Genomic DNA, 17719 nt, shown 5'->3' on the forward strand with positions numbered 1-17719 from the left:
ACTACTCTTTCTGGTGGAGATAAATGGTTAAATTTGGTTGCAGAAGCTCAGAAATTTATTGATAGCCTCCTTATTCAATTTCTTCTGATTTGGTCTGATTAGCTAGATTGGCGGAGAAGCATTAAATTTTTTTCAATTTTCTTCTGTGATCTTTTTTTTCAATTCAGTGAATTTTTAAAAAATTTCATTGATGGTCTTTCATTGATGGTTCATTGGGTAAAGTCTGTTTACTTGTTTTTATCTTTCTTTTTCTAAATACTAGTTTATATTTTTTTGGATTATTACTTTGAGTCATGCTGAATAAATTTTGGAGGAATTGCTCTATTTTTCACAATGTATAATATTAGTCTGGAGTGCTAAAAGTTTTTCATTTTATAATATTAATAAAAGACAGAGTTGATGATGATGTCACGAGACAGGAAGTTGAACAATGGGGTGACTTTTTGTTGAAGGCTTGCTGCTGTTTTTTGGTAGCTGTCTTCTGTGGGTTGGGAGGTGATGGGAGGGAACTCTAATGCCAATATCATACATAGAAGCTTTAGATCTTTTTGTTATTCAGGACGTATTTTGTCCTCTTTTTCTTTGTTTTATACTTTTGTCCCAGAGCTGTTATTCGAATTTCTGACATTGCTTATGCCTATTATCCAGTATCTTTTTTAAAGGACAATGGTTAGTCCATTGAATTTTGTGAGCTGGAATGTTAAAGGATTGAACCATCCTGTTAAAAGAAGGAAGGTGCTTTCACATCTTAAACAGCTTAATGCAGCAGTTTTTTTTTGTTGCAAGAAACACACATTCATAGCTCTGATAATTCTCATCTCATGTCATGATGGGCAGGGTAGCACTTCCACTCTATTTTTCAGGCTAAAGCCAGGGGGGGGTTTCAATTTTCATAAATCCAAATGTTCCCTTTGAGCTCCATAACAAAGTATCGAATACAAATGGTTGTTTTATCATTGTCTCAGGGGAATTATATAATACATTGGTAGTGTTGGCTAATTTATATGCTCCTAACTTGGATGATATGGAGTTTTTTTTACCGTTTCTTCTCTCTATTGCCTGAGTTGAGTTCACACTCTCTCATATTAGGTGGTGATGTTAACTGTTGGTTAGATCTAGTTTTGGACTGATCACCTTCTATTCCCAGACTAGCTAGCAAATCTGCTTTATTAATTCGGTCCTTCCTTTCCAATTATGGAATCTCCGATGTATGGCATTTTCTCCACCCAAATGAGAGATTATTCTTTTATTTCCACCTGTTCATCACACTTTTACTAGAATTGATTACTTTTTGATTGATAATAAGTTGATCCCATCTGTCCATTCTTGTGACTATCAGAGTATAATGATTTCAGATCATGCCCCAGCCAAATAAATAAACATTGGTGTTTTAATTCGACCTTACTGTCAGATAAACATTTTGTAAAATTTATGGAGAACCAGATAGTTTTTTTCCTAAGTACAAACATATCACCTGAAACTTCAAATCCAGTTGTTTGGGATGCTATGAAAGCATGCCTAAGGGGTCAAACAATTTCATACTCTGAATTTGAAAAGAAGGACCTATAAAGAGTGATTAGATCTGGTCAATCAAATCAAAGAAACAGACCAACTATATGCCCAACTATATGCCCAAAAATCCGGAGCTGTATAAGAAATGAGTGGAACTTCAAACTAAGTTTGACCTTTTTTCCATTCACCTAATTGAACGCCAACTTTTGGAAAGTAAGAGCCGGTTTTATATTCATGGTGGTAAATCCAGTAAATTTTTTGTCAACCAACTAAGATGCTTCAAAGCTAAACAACACATTACAAGAATTCGAACGGGAAATAGGATTATTACCTTGAATAATTCTGAAATCAATGACACATTCAGGAATTTTTATTCCTGATTCTATACTTCTGAATCTTTAAATGATAACATTTTGGCCAAGAATTTCATAAATAGTCTAAATATTCCTATGCTTTCTCCTGATCCCAGAGCAAAACTGAATGAGCCAATATCACTAGAGGAAATATCCTCAGCCATTTCTATACAGCAGACTGATAAATCTACTGGACCTGATGGGTTCTCTGTAGAATACTATAAATCATTTTCCTCATTGCTTTCACCTCAACTAACCTTGGTTTTATCTGATTTGTTTAAACAAAGTAAGTTGCCAGCATCATTTAATGAGGCATTTATCATTCTTTTAGTGAAAAGAGGCAAAGATCCAACAGAGTGTTCTTTGTACAGGCCGATCTCTTTGCTAAATGTTGATGTTAAAATTTTGGCTAAGGTTTTGGCCTGTAGATGGGAGAACTTTCTACTTTTAATTGTTTCTGAAGACCAAATAGGTTTTATTAAAAATCATCACAGGATCAAACTAGTGGAATCATTAATAAATTCTGGAATATATATGATGAACATGAGAAAAAAAAAATGAATACACTTTATCTGTTGGGTGCAAAAAACGCCAATTATCAACAATATCACATTTAATTAGAAAAGATTGGATAAAGAAGGCAGATCTACTACAAGTCAATCAATTAGAAGAATGATCTAAAAACAGGATCTAAACATCAGCTGAAGTCTCTTCTTAAAACCAATGAATATAAACTTAAGTCTGGTAAAGGTGAGAAAAAACATTCAAAAAATCTGGATCATTTATAGTCGGGGTATACAAATTAGTGAAAACCATTAATTGATTATATAATTTCCCTGACACAATAACAAAACGCCCATTGGTGTCAGACACTACATTATGTTGAACGAAAGAAACTGAATTGGCTATAAGAATCAAAACTCCTCTTCCCTTAGCCTGAAAGGAGGAATGAAAAGATACACCCTTCCAGCAGCAGAAAAGACATAAATTATCACATTTACGGACATGTGTTCCTTGTATAAAAATAATTGAGACATTCAATTTCTTAATATAATTAAAAATCTTATTACATTTCACAGGATGGTTTAATCCTTTCACAGTAAAACTAAGTAAATTAAAAATATGGTCCATTTGAAATATGGCTTAAATGAGATGTTTGAATAAAGACCGCCTGGATAAATATTAAATCCTAGCAATGAGCTTTAAGATAAGGTAGCCAAGCAACAAATGAAGCTAAGAGAACCAAACAGCTGATAGAAAGAAAAACCATCCCCATTCCCCGCCCAAAGAGAGAAAATATACTAAAGATCAGCCAACATTTAAACCTATCACTCCCACCCAAAACAATCTCCTGGCTGAGCCAAAAAATCTTCAAGGCTAAACTGCATTCTGACGAGACATAACATTAAACAAAGCAAAATTAAACATATTAAAACACCTCATAAAAACTTATAATATAAAAGTAAGAAAGTAAAGAAATTGCTGTTCCAGATCATGCTCCTATGTTTTTATCTTTAAATCTTCCGGGTGTCTCCTATAACATCTGTTATCAGATGTTCATTTTTAAAAGTTTTTTGAGACACCAATTACTGTTTTTTTTTAAGAGAATATGCTAGAAGAGACTTCTAGTCTTATTTTATGGGATGCTTTTAAGACTTATTTAAATTATTTCCTTTACTGCAAGCGTTAAGAAAAAAGCTAATAAGGAGTAAAAGTTGTAACTCTCAGTTAAACACAGCCTACCAAGAACTCATTTTTTTCAATATTTACAAATTAGAGACGTTTTGTGTTCGCAACTATGTACATTTCCTAAAAGTCTAGGTAAAGATTTTCTTGATATTATTTTTAATTTGAAACCCTTCCAAAATGCATCTATATCTAATATTTATGGCATGTTGTTGGGAATGAGAGATATTCCTTTAGATAAAATTAAAAATCTTTGGGAACTAGATTTACAGATTTCAATTTCTGACAATACTTGGAATGAAATTTTTAAATTGGTCAATACTTCATCGTTATGTGCCTGTCATTCCCTTCTACAATTTAAAGTGGTTCATAGAGCCCATATGTTTAAAGATAAGCTGTCTCAGTTTTATTCGGATATATCTCCCTATTGTGATGGATGTAATAATGGAGAAGCTTCACTAATCCATATGTTTTGGACTGGTCCAAGTCTTGAAAAATATTGGAAGGAAGTATTTCATACTTTTTCGGTGCTTTTTAAAGTAAATTTTCAACCTAATCCTTTGACTGCCTTATTTAGTATTGTTGGAGAAAAGGATATCATTTGGAGACTCTTGATCGGCATATTTTGGCCTTTATTTCTCGAATAGCCAGGAGGGCATTGTTGCTAAGTGGAAGGATGCCACTCCTCCTACTCATGCACATTGGTTACATGATGTTATGTCTTGCTTAAATTTAGAGAAGATTCGCTGTTCGATTTCTGAACCTAGACAAGGTTTTTTAACATTGTGGGGTCTTTTTTTGAATTACTTTCAAAATCTTTGATTTCCTATTAAGCACAAATGTTGGCTAATAATATGTTTTACTATAAGTTAAGGATGTTTTCCTTTTTTTTAATGAAACAGCTGTTTTTTTTCTGGTAGTGGGTTTAGATTTTTTGTATAAGAAAATTTATTTCTTTTCAATACTATGTTTAAGTTTAATCTTTATGGATATGAGGTAATTATACTTTATCTGTGATTTTAATATATTGTGACCGATATATATTATGTATCTTACCATACTCTATTCTTTTATGTAAGAAATTTTTTAAAAATTGAAAAAGAAAGAAAAATCATCTCCCTTTTTTCAATATATGGCATCTATTTAATATCTTATAATATCTTAATATCTTCATCTGGGATTCCTGAATGTGTCATTTCATTAGATGTGGAGAAAGCATTTGATCATGTGGAGTGGAACTATCTCTTTGTGGTTTTAGAAAAATTTGATCTTGGACAAAATTTTATTATGTGGATTAACTTGTTATACTCCATCCCACTGCCTCTGTTTTGACTAACTATCAGCAATCCCAACCTTTCAATCTTAAACATGGCACCCGGCAAGGGTGCCCTTTAAGTCCCTTACTTTTTGATCTGGCCGTAGAGCCATTGGCAATTGTGTTTCATGGCTGTGCTGATCTGATGGGGATTTAGAAGAGGGGGGGTGTTGAGCACAAAGTATCTCTTTATGCTGATGATCTTTTACATTTTGTATCAAAACCAACTATACCCTACCTTCAATGTTTTCACTCCTTAACAAATTTAGCCAGTTTTCTGGATACAAACTTAATTTACATAAGTTAATTTTATTTTAATAAATTTTGTTCCAATAATCAGAGAAGCACAAATGTTAGAGTTTCACAACCTCCCTTTTAAAGTAATGAATAATCAATTTACTTACCTTTGTGTTACAGTAACAAGGAACTATAAGCATCTTTTTGGAGAAAATTTTACTAATCTCTTAAATCATATAAATCAGAGACTAGTACAATGGTCACCCCTGTTGTCTATGTCCCTGATGAGTTGAATTACTGTTGTTAAAATGTATATCCTCCCTAAATTTTTACACTTATTTCAATCTTTACGAATTTTTATTTCTAAAATTTTCTTCGACTCGTTAGACTCAATTATTTCATCCTATATATGAAAGGGCAAATGCCCCCGATTAAATAAAGCTCACCTTCAAAAACCTAAAGGTGTAGAGGTTATGGCCTTGCCCAATTTCCACTTAAATTACTGTGCAGCCAACATATGCTGTCTTATTTTTTGGTCTTACTTTCATAATCAGTTTGACTGCCCAATATGGGTGGCAATGGAGTTGAACTCTAATAATAATTTCTCTATCTCTGCAATTCTTGTATCTGCACTTCCTTGTTATCCAGCTAAACCAATTGTTAATCCTGTTATCAGGCACACTTTGAGAATATGGGCTCGGTTTAGAATGTATAATGGTCTTCACAATTTCTCTCTCTCTAGTCCTATCTTACATAATCATCTCTTTCAAACTTCTTTGCATGATTTAACTTTTCAAGTCGGGCACAGAAAGGGCATTAGGTGCTTTGAAGATCTTTTCACAGACAATCATTTTACATCTTTTGAACAACTGTCTGTAAAGTTCAACCTACCCAACACTCACTTCTTTAGATATCTCCAAATTAGACATTTCATCAACCTTTTAATATCAAACTTCCCTGAGGTATCTGACAAAAATGTTGTTGACTTGTTTCTTCACCTGAGTTCATTGTGTAAAGGTTTAATATTTACTATTCGAGATAAGTTAGAGACTTTGAGGTGTGCCCCCCTTGACAAAATTAAAACTGCCTGGGAGCAAGATTTAAATTTTCCTTTGTCCAATGTTATATGAGATTCAATTCTCAAGTCAGTTAATTCAACTTCCTTATGTGCTCACCATTGCCTGTTACAGTTTAAGGTCGTACACAGGGCTCATATGTCTAAAACTAAATTATTGCGTATCTATCCAGACATTAGTCCCTGTTGCAACAAGTGTAAAGGGGGTGAGGCTTCCCTTATTCATATGTTTTGGACTTGCCCTGTCTTGGAGAAATGCTGGAGAGATGTCTTTCTAACTTTATCCCATACACTTAATTACTATTTGGAACCGAATCCTCTGATTGCCCTTTTCAGCACCTCAGGAGAGGTTGACACGCATCTGAGTCCGACTAAACATTGTGCACTCTTTTGGCCAGACGTGCAGTCCTTCTTAGGTGGAGAGATGCTGCCCCACCCACTCATGCTCAATGGCTCAGAGATATTATGTCCTGTTTAGACCTTGAAAAGATACATTATTCACTCCGTAATTTGGACATAAAATTCCAAAGGGTGTGGGGACCTTTTCTTGAATATTTTCATAATTCCTGCTTATATTAAAGGTCCACCCCTTTTTTTTCTTCTGCATATAAATCCCTTACTTCCAGCTTCTTTCATTTAAGATTTATGGTTTTTGATGTGTAAACATATTATAGTCCAGGTAGTAGGCAATATAGCTTAATTTTATAAATACAGCTCTGTGGAGATAAAAGTTCTGTTTAACTTTTCTATATATTGGCTTGGAGTTGGGCAATGGGAGGGTGGGACGGTAACTATATATGATTCTACCATGGGTGCTTTAATTTTAATTGTTATGAACTGTACATTCAATACCTTTGTTTTGCACTGTACAATCTTTTTAACTGTTATTTTTCATTGTAAAAACTAACTTAAAAAAACTTGGCCTCTATAGCAGTACTCAGTACTTCGATTATTTGAGGTATCACACAGTAGACCCAGTTGTTAAAACATCCCAACATATTTTTCAAGTATGTTTTCCTTTTAATTGTATATTTTAGTCATACCATCTAAGCACTCATCCTAAGACAGCCAATGAACAGCAGGACCAGCCTTGACTGAATGAAGGGATGATAAGATTGGATGTAAGAACAGGCTTAGGATGGTACCTCACAATACATAACTAATATCAAAGTTAAGCACATTTTTCTCCTTTAAATGTTAATTATTACTTTTAAACTCACTTCTGTTGCATTACATTTTAATTGAATTACCATCATTTGAAAAAAGCTGCCATGTAAACAATCTCTACAAATATGATTTATGTCAATAAACCATTTGTTAAATTGGAAATACATACATTTCTCTGACTTGACCATCGCGAAAGTTGTTGAACGACGTCTGCGTGTGTTTGGCTGTTGACATTTCAGCTCTGCAATAAATGTTTGAATATTTGCATAATGTGAATTTCAATTTGCCAAGTCAATCCATTATTATTAAATAAAATTCAATTTTACAAACATAAATGCACACACTAAATATACTCATTTCCACATATGGAAATGCAACACTTTGAGAGGTAAACAATTCAACAAAAAGTAAACAATACACTATCATTGCTAATATGTGACTTCAGTCAAAACTCAGGAAATTTAAGAATGTGAAACCAACTTAAAATTCACAAACTGAAGACCGAAACAGTCAGATGCAAGATGGAACTGTGCAAGTATAATTGCAACTTTATATTACAAGTGATGCAGTGGCAAGAGGTAGACACCATTTCTATTGTTCAGTTTACATTACAAAGCATTTTATAACCAGTGAGATACTTCTGAAGCAGAGAATTCAGCATTTTTCACACAGGAGTAAGATAGATCAGTTGGTTGAGTGGTGCCTTGACAACAACTTTGCACTTTAACATAAGCAAAAACAATGAACTGATTGTAAGACTGCAGGAAGGAGATGAGCACCAGTCCTTATTTTAGGGTCCATGGTGCAAAAAAATGAACAGCTTCAAATTTCTGGGTGTCTGCATCTTGGAGGATTTATCCTGGCCCCAGCACAGAGATACAACCATGAAGATGGCAAGCCAGAGTTTCAACATCTAATTGAAGCCTCTGAAAAGCTTCTACAGAATGTCCAGTGGAATGCATTATTATTGGTTGCCTTATGTATCCTGGTAGGGAAACTCAAGTGCACAAAAGTCTTCCAGAGTGGTGCACTCAGCCTTTTCCATCTTGGGTACAGTTCTTCACCAACAATGAGGGTATGTACAGGATATCCCAGGAAGGCAACATCTATCTATGAGGGCCTCCATCATCCAGGTCATTCCGTCTTTTCATTGCTGACATTAGGCAGGAGGTACAACAGCCAAAAGACCCACACAATAAAGGTTCAACAAAAGCATCAACCTAATCCCATCAGGTTCCAGAACGGACCTGAAAATCTTTAGCTCTACCTCAGACTGTATTTCCCTCAAACTTGCACTAATGTTATTATGTGTAATTTATTTATTTTGTTGTGTAAGTAATGTATAATTTATATTAATTTAAGTTTGTGCTAAATTTATACTAATTTTCATTTCTGGAATTTGTGTTTATCATATTTGTAACATAATGTGTTGTTGTTGCAAAAACCTAATTTACATGGTATTTATACACAGGATATTTATGCCTCTGGCAATATACTTGAACCACAATTGTTAATTAGCAGAAACTATTTTATTTTTGAATGATACTCATTATCCAGGAAAGGAAGAACTCACAAGTTCTAGAACATAGAATAGTACAGCACAGTACAGGCCCTTTGGCCCACAATGTTGTGCCGACCCTTAAACCCTGCCTCCCATATAATCCCCCACCTTAAATTCCTCCATATACCTGTCTATTAGTCTCTTAAATTTCACTAGTGTATCTGCCTCCACCACTGACTCAGGCAGTGTATTCTACGAACCAACCACTCTCTGAGTGAAAAACCTTCCTCTAATATCCCCCTTGAACTTCCCTCCCCTTACCTTAAAGCCATGTCCTCTTGTACTGAGCAGTGGTACCCTGGGGAAGAGGCACTGGCTGTCAACTCTATCTATTCTTCTTAATATCTTGTACACCTCTATCATATCTCCTCTCGTCCTCCTTCTCTCCAAAGAGTAAAGCTCTAGCTCCTTTAATCTCTGATCATAATCCATACTCTCTAAACCAGGCAGCACCCTGTTAAATCTCTGTACCCTTTCCAATGCTTCCACATCCTTCCTATAGTGAGGCGACCAGAAATGGACACAGTACTCCAAGTGTGACCAAACCAGAGTTTTATAGAGCTGCATCAATACATCGCAGCTCTTAAACTCTATCCCTTGACTTATGAAGGCCAATACCCCATAAGTTTACTTAACTACCCTATCTAACTGTGAGGCAGTTAGATCCGTGGACATGTACCCCCAGATCCCTCTGCTCCTCCACACTACCAAGTATCCTGCCACTTACTTTGTACTCTGCCTTGGAGTTTGTCCTTCCAAAGTGTACCACCTCACACTTCTCTGGGTTGAACTCCATCTGCCACTTCTCAGCCCACTTCTGCATCCTATCAATGTCTCTCTGCAATCTTCGACAATCCTCTACACTATCCACAATGCCACCAACTGTTGTCGTTTGCAAACTTGCCAACCCACCCTTCTACCCCTACACCCAGGTCGTTAATAAAAATCACAAAAAGTAGAGGTCCCAGAACAGATCCTTGTGGGACACCACTAGTCACAACCCTCCAATCTGAATGTACTCCCTCCACCACGACCCTCTGCCTTCTGCAGGCAAGCCAATTCTGAATCCACCTGGCCAAATTTCCCTGGATCCCATGCCTTCTGACTTTCTGAATAAGCCTACCATGTGGAACCCTGTCAAATGCCTTACTAAAATCCATGTAGATCATATCCACTGCACTACCCTCATCTATATGCCTGGTCACCTCCTCAAAGAACTCTATCAGGCTTGTTGGACATGATCTGCCCTTCTCAAAGTCATGCTGACTGTCCTTGATCAGACCATGATTCTCTAAATGCCCATAGATCCTATCTCTAAGTATCTTTTCCAACAGCCTTCCCACCACAGATGTAAGGTTCACTGGTCTATAATTACCTGGACTATCCCTACTATTTTTTTGAACAAGGGGACAACATTTGCCTCCCTCCAATCCTCTGGTACCATTCCCGTGGACAATGAGGACATAAAGATGCAAGCCAGAGGTTCAGCAATCTCTTCCCTTGCCTCGTGGAGCAGCCTGAGGGATCTTCTGTCAGGCCCTGGGGACTTATCTGTCCTAAAGTATTTTAACAACTCCAACACCTCCTCTCCCTTAATATCAACATGCTCCAGAACATCAACCTCACTCATATTGTCCTCACCGTCATCAAGTTCCCTCTCAGTGGTGAATACCGAAGAGAAGTATTCATTGAGGACCTCGCTCACTTTCACAGCCTCCAGGCACATTTTCCCACTTTTACCTCTAATCAGTCCTACCTTCACTCCTGTCATCCTTTTGTTCTTCACGTAATTGAAGAAAGCCTTGGGGTTTTCCTTTACCCTACTCGCCAAGACCTTCTCATGCCCCCTTCCTGCTCTTCACAGCCTCTTCTTAAGCTCCTTTCTTGCTACCCTATATTTCTCAATAGACCCATCTGATCCTTGCTTCCTAAACCTCATGTATGCTGCCTTCTTCCACCTGACTAGATTCTCCACCTCACTTGTCACCCATGGTTCCTTCACCCTACCATTCTTTATCTTCCTAACCGGGACAAATTTATCCCTAACATCCTGCAAGAGATCCCTAAACATCGACCACATGTTCATAGTACATTTCCCTGCAAAAACATCATCCCAATTCACACCTGCAAGTTCTAGCCTTATAGCCACATAATTTGCCCTTCCCCAATTAAATATTTCCCTATCCTCTCTGATTCTACCCTTTTCCATGATAATGCTAAAGGCCAGGGAGCGGTGGTCACTGTCCCCCAGATGCTCACCCACTGAGAGATCTGTGACCTGACCTGGTTCATTACCTAATACTAGATCTTGTATTGGAATTCCCCCTAGTCGGCCTGTCAACGTATTGTGACAGGAATCTGTCTTGGACACACTTAACAACTCTGCCCCATCTAAACCATTGGAACTAATCCAGTGCCAATTAAGTTAAAGTCACCCATGATAACAACCTTGGTTTTTTTTTGCACCTTTCCAAAATCTGCCTCCCAATCTGCTCCTCGGTATCTCTGCTGCTACCAGGGGGCCTATAGAATTCTCCCAATAGAGTAACTGCTCCTCTCCTGTTCCTGACTTCCACCCATACTGACTCAAAAGTGCATCCTGCTACATTACCCACCCTTTCTGTAGCTGTAGCTGTATCCCTGACCAGTAATGCCACCCATCCTCCTCTTCAACCCCCCCCCCATCCCTTTTAAAGCACTGAAATGCAGGAATATTGAGAGTCCATTCCTGCCTTGGTACCAGCCAAATCTCTGTAATGGCCACTACATCATAATTATATATGTATCCAAGCTCTCAGTTCATCACTTTTGTTCCTGATGCTTCTTGCATTAAAGTACATACACTTTAGCCCTTCTACCTTACTACCTTTAAACCCATTATTCTGCTTATCTTTCCTCAAAGCCTCTGTATATGTTAGATCTGGCTTTACTCCATGCTCTTCTTCCACTGCTCTATCACTCTGGGTCCCATCCCCCTTGCAAATTAGTTCAAACCCTCCCGAACCATGCTAGCAAACCTACCTGCAAGGATATATCTCCCCCTTGAGTTCAGGTGCAACACATCCAATCTGTACAGATCCCATCTTCCCCAGGAAGGATCCCCATGATCCAAAAATCTAAAACCCTGCACCAACTCCTCAGTCACGCATTCAACTGCCATCTCCTCCAATTCTTACCACCACTCTCACATAGTACTGGCAGCAATCCTGAGAATGCCACCCTTGAGGTCCTGTTCTTCAGCCTTCTGCCTAGTTCCTGAAACTCACACTTCAGGACCTCATCCCTCTTCCTGCCTATGTCGTTAGTGCCAACATGTACCACGATTTCTGGTTGCTTTCCCTCTCATACCAGGATGTTATGCACCCAGTCAGAGACATCCCGGACCCTGGCACCCAGTAGGCAACAAACCATGCGGGTATCCTTCTAACATCCACAAAATCTCCTGTCTGCTCCCCTGACTATAGAGTCCCCAATGATGATAGCTCTCCTCTTCTCTATCCCACACTTCTGCACCACTGGGACAGACTCAGTGCCAGAGGCCCTGCCACCGTGGCTCACACCTGGTCGGTTGTCCTCACCAACAGCATCCAGGACAGTAAACTTATTATTCAGGGGAATGGCTACAGGGGTGCTCTGTACTACCTTCTACTCTCCCTCAGACTATCACCCAACGACCTGCTTCCAGCAGCCTAGGTGTGACTACCTCCCTGTAGCTCTCATTAATGACTGCCTCATTCTCCCTTATGATTCGAAGATCATCCAGCTGCTGCTCCAGATTCCTTTCACAGTCTTCCATATCGCCCAGTGGGAGAGGGGAGTTCCCCCAAGACTGCCACATCTCACAAGAGGCACATCACTGTCTCAGGAGGCTTTGTAAAGCCTAACTGGGAGCAAGCTCGTCCTCCGCCTCTTCTCATCAAAGTTCCACTCTTTCACTGGTCACACTGCTTAAGCTACCCCTCTATTTATTTGTTTGAGCTTTTCAAACTGCTTGGTCATCTGACCTTGTTTGCCCATTCAGCTGTTTTCTGCTGAGTCAACTTAATCAAGTTAATCAAGATACAGTCCAACCGCCAAAACTGCCAGAATCTCTCGAGTCAAAACCTCAAAGCTTCACTCACTCACTGGTCGCTTTCCATGTTCTGCTTCCAAATAGTGTAATGGTAAGAGTTGTTTACAGTTTAATATCTCTTTCAGAATATGATGCCTTCCACATCACTCCAATGGACTGTAACTTAGATTTTTGTGATTAAGTTTCTGTAATGAATTTTGGCTAGACTATGTGCCATTAAGACTCAAGTTAGATGCAGCAAAATATGTTAATAGTGAATTTTGCAGAAAGGATATTGGGAGAACTGTCCAACCATCTTAACTGGAAAGGTAGACTAAATGAATTAGTAAAAGAACCCTTAGGAGACAGTGATCACAATGTGATTTGAGTTCAATTCGAAATTTGATAGGGAGAAAGTAAAGTCTGACCTAGCAGTATTTCGGTGGAATAAAGGAAATTACAGTATAAAAGAGGAGTTGGCCAAAGCACATTGGAAGAAAATGCTGGCAGGGATGACAGCCGAGCAGCAATGATGCATGTTTCCAGGAAAAATTAGGAAAAAGCAGGATAGATGTATTCAAAAACCAAGAACTACTCAAATGGCAAAATAGTACAGCTATGGCTGACAAGGGTTAGGGTTAACCCTAACCCTAACCCTAACCCTAACCCTATGGCTGACAAGGGAAGTAAATGCTAATGTAAAAGTAGAAGAGAAGGCAAAGCAAAAAAATAATGGGAAGACAGAGGATTGGGAAGCTTTCACAAATCTACAGAGAACAACTAAAAGAATTATTAGGGAAAAGATGAATTATGAAAGTAAACTAGCAAATAATATCAAAGTGGATAGTAAAAGCTTTTTCAAAGTGGAAAAAATAAAAGGTGAAAGTTGATAATGGACCACTAGAAAATGAGGCCAGAGAAATAATAACAGGGGTCAAAAAGATGGCAACTGAACTAAATAAGTATTTTGCTCAGTCTTCACTATGGAAAACACGAGCAGTGTGCCAGATGTTGAAGGGTGTGAGGGAAGAGAAGTGAGTGCAGGGCCAGATGAACTGCAACCTAGAGTTCTGAAAGAGGTAGCGGTAGAGATTGTGGAGGTATTAGTAATGATCTTTCATGAATCATTGGACTCTGGAATGGTGCCAGAGCACTGGAAAATTGAAAATGTCACTCCACACTTTAAAAAGGAGGAAGGCAGCAGAAAGGAAATTAGAGACCAGTTAGCCTGACTACAGTGGTTGGGAAGATGTTAGAGTCAATTGTTAAGGATGAGGAGATGGAGTACTTGGTGACACACGACAAGATAGGACAAAGTCAGTATGATTTCCTTAAGGGAATATCTTGCCTGACAAAACTGTTGGAATTCTTTGAGAAGTTACAAGTAGGATAGATAAATAAAATGCAGTGGATGTTGTATATTTGGATTTCCAAAAGGCCTTTAACAAAGTGCTGCATATGAGGCTGCTTACCAGGTTAAAAGCCCACAGTATTACAGGAGCGTTACTAACATGGTTAGAGCATTGGCTGACTGGTAGGAGGCAGAGAGTGGTAATAAAACAATTCTTTTCTGGTTGGCTGCAGGGGTCAGTGCAGGGACTCGTTCTTTTTATGCTGTATATCAATGATTTGGTTGATGGTATAGATGGCTTTGTTGCCAAGTTTTCAGATGATATGAAGATTGGTGGAGGGAAAGCTAATATTGAGAAAAGAAGTAGGCTGCAGAAGGACTTAGACAGATTAGGAGAATGGTCAACAGAGTGGCAAATGAAATACAACATTGGAAAAGATATGCAGGATATTTATGCCTATGAAATAAATGTGCAAACTATTTTGTAAACGGGCAGAAAATCCAAAAATTGGAGATGAAAAGGGACTCGGGAATCCTTGTACAGAACACCCTAAAGGTTAACTTGCAAATTGAGTCGGGGTTGAAGAAGGCAAAGGCAATGTTAGCATTCATTTCAAGAGGTCTAGAATACAAGAGCAGAGGTGTGATGCTGAGACATTATAAGGCACTGATGAGGCCTCACCTTGAGTATTGTGACCAGTTTTAGGCTCCTCATCAAAGAAAAGATGTGCTGTCTTTGGAGAGGTTTCAGAGATGTTCTCAAGGATGACTCCAGGAACAAAAGGGTTATCATATGAGGAACATTTGATAGCTCTGGGTCTGTATTTGCTGGAATTTGGAAGAATGAGGGGGGGGGGATCTCATTGAAATCTTTCAAATGTAGACCGAGTAGAAGTGGAAAGGATGTTTCTCATGGTGGGAGATCTAGGACAAGAGGGCACAACCTCAGGATAGAGGGCTGCTAGTTAAAACCAAGATGTGGAGAAATTTTTTTAGCCAGAAAGTGATGAATTTGTGGAATTTGTTACCACAATTGGTTGTGGAGGTCAGATCATTGTGTGTATTTAAGGCAAGGATTGATAGGTTTTTGATTGGACATGGTATCAAAGGTTATGGGGAGAAGGCCAAGGAGTGGGTCTGAGGAGGATAAAAGGGATTAGCCATGATTGAATGGTGGAGCAGACTCGATGAGCCAAATAGCCTAATTCTGTTCCTATGTCTTATAGTCTTATGCTCTAAACTGGTCATGATCAAATAAATGTTTTTTTAAAGGAGCTTAAGTGGACAAATGCACCATTTCTGAGGAATAAAATCAAAATCTAGGGTTGAAGGACAATCCGCACTTGGGTTCTTCATCCACTATTGAGGATTAATAAAGATAGGTGTAGAACTGTATTCTTTTTTCCCCAGTACCTTGGATATATCAGAATGTATTTAAATTAGCTCTTCATACAATTGATTCATGTCCTAATTTACCTCTGGGTGCCAAATTTATAGTAACCACCATTTATAAATCATTTCAAACACCCCTTTACTAGCTTCATGAAATTATTAATGATTGAGAAAGAAAGGAAGCCAATTACTATATCAGGCCCGCTTTGAAGCAACTATTTATATATCCCTGTAATGGTGAGGGAATAAACTACTGGTTTATTGAACTTTTGGGGGGGGGGAGGTTAATAATCAGACTGAAATAGAAGGGCATAGTTGCTTGGAGACAATGGAACATTGGTAAACTGGATTATTATTGTAACATGTACCAGGGTATAGTGAAGGACTTTGTTGCAAATGCCATCAATATTCAGCATTTTTTCACATCAGTACCTGGTGTTAGGACAAAGTAAAAACCATGACAGAATGCAGAATTACAGGAAAAGCACAGCATAAGCAGGCAATAATTTGAAAGACTATACTTAAAAGAATGCTACTACTTGTTTTAGGTCATTGAATTTAGATATAAAAGAATAGAATGATTATAATAATATATGAATCTGTAGACAGCAGATTGCAATAAGTTGCCACCCTAACTGAGCTAGTAAATTCATGTCTTAACTGAACTAGGTATGCATTATGTACTAACCTAAGACCATAAGACAAAGGAACAGAAGTCAGCCATTTTGGCCCATCGAGTCTGCTCCGCCATTTTATCATGAGCTGATCCAATCTCCCCTTTAGTCCTGCTCCCCCGTCTTCTCACCATAACCCTTGATACCCCGGCTACTCAGATACCTATCAAACTCTGCCTTAAATACACCCAATGATTTGGCCTCCACTGCTGCCTGTGGCAATAAATTCCACAGATTCACCACCCTCTGGCTAAAAAAAATTTCTTCACCTCCATTCTGAATGGACGCCCTTCAATCCTTAAGTCATGCCCTTTGTACTAGATACCCCACCCATGGGAAATAACTTTTCCGCATCCACTCTGTCCATGCCTTTCAGCATTTGAAATGTTTCCATGAGGTCCCCCCTCATTCTTCTAAACTCCAAGGAGTACAGTCCAAGAGCGGTCAAACGTTCCTCATATGTTAACCCTCTCATTCCCGGAATCATTCTAGTGAATCTTCTCTGAGCCCTCTCCAATGTCAGCACATCCTTTCTTAAATAAGGAGCCCAAAACTGCACACAGTACTCCAAGCGAGGTCTTACCAGTGTCTTATGGAGCCTCAACAACACATCCCTGCTCCTATACTCTATTCCTCTAGAAATGAATGCCAACATTGTATTCGCCTTCTTCACCACCGACTCAACCTGGAGGTTAACCTTAAGGGTATCCTGCACAAGGACTCCCAGGTCCCGTCCAATCTCAGAACTTTGAATTCTCTCCCCATTTAAATAATAGTCTACCCGTTTATTTCTTCTACCAAAGTGCATGACCATACACTTTCCAACATTGTATTTCATTTGCCACTTCTTTGCCCATTCTCCCAATCTATCCAAGTCTCTCTGCAGACTCTATGTTTCCTCAGCACTACCAGCTCCTCCACCTATCTCTGTATCATCAGCAAACTTAGCCACAAAGCCATCTATTCCATAATCCAAATCGTTGATATACAATGTAAAAAGAAGCGGCCCCAACATGGAACCCTGTGGAACACCACTGGTAACTGGCAGCCAACCAGAATAGGATCCCTTTATTCCCACTCTCTGTTTCCTGCCAATCAGCCAACACCCTATCCATGTATGTAACTTTCCTGTAATTCCATGGGCTCTTATCTTGTTTAGCAGCCTCATGTGTGGCACCTTGTCAAAGGCCTTCTGAAAATCCAAATACACAACATCCACTGCATCTCCCTTGTCTAGCCTGCTTGTAATTTCCTCAAAAAATTGCACTAGGATTGTCAGGCAGGATTTTCCTTTAAGGAAACCATGCTGAGTTCTGTTTATCTTGTCATATGCCTCCAGGTACTC

At 38.5% G+C, this 17719-nt stretch overlaps 1 protein-coding gene across 1 annotated transcript in view; it reads right to left on the reverse strand.

The window, feature by feature from the left end:
- LOC132385622 (complement C3-like) overlaps positions 1–17719 on the reverse strand; it is a 300827-nt gene that overhangs the window by 180979 nt on the left and 102129 nt on the right. The window contains exon 16 of the mRNA XM_059957796.1: positions 7515–7586. Within this exon, the coding sequence (XP_059813779.1) occupies positions 7515–7586 (72 nt within the window). The remainder of the gene's footprint in view (positions 1–7514; positions 7587–17719) is intronic.

This window comes from Hypanus sabinus, assembly GCF_030144855.1.
Source record: "Hypanus sabinus isolate sHypSab1 chromosome X1 unlocalized genomic scaffold, sHypSab1.hap1 SUPER_X1_unloc_2, whole genome shotgun sequence".
Lineage (NCBI taxonomy): Eukaryota > Metazoa > Chordata > Chondrichthyes > Myliobatiformes > Dasyatidae > Hypanus > Hypanus sabinus.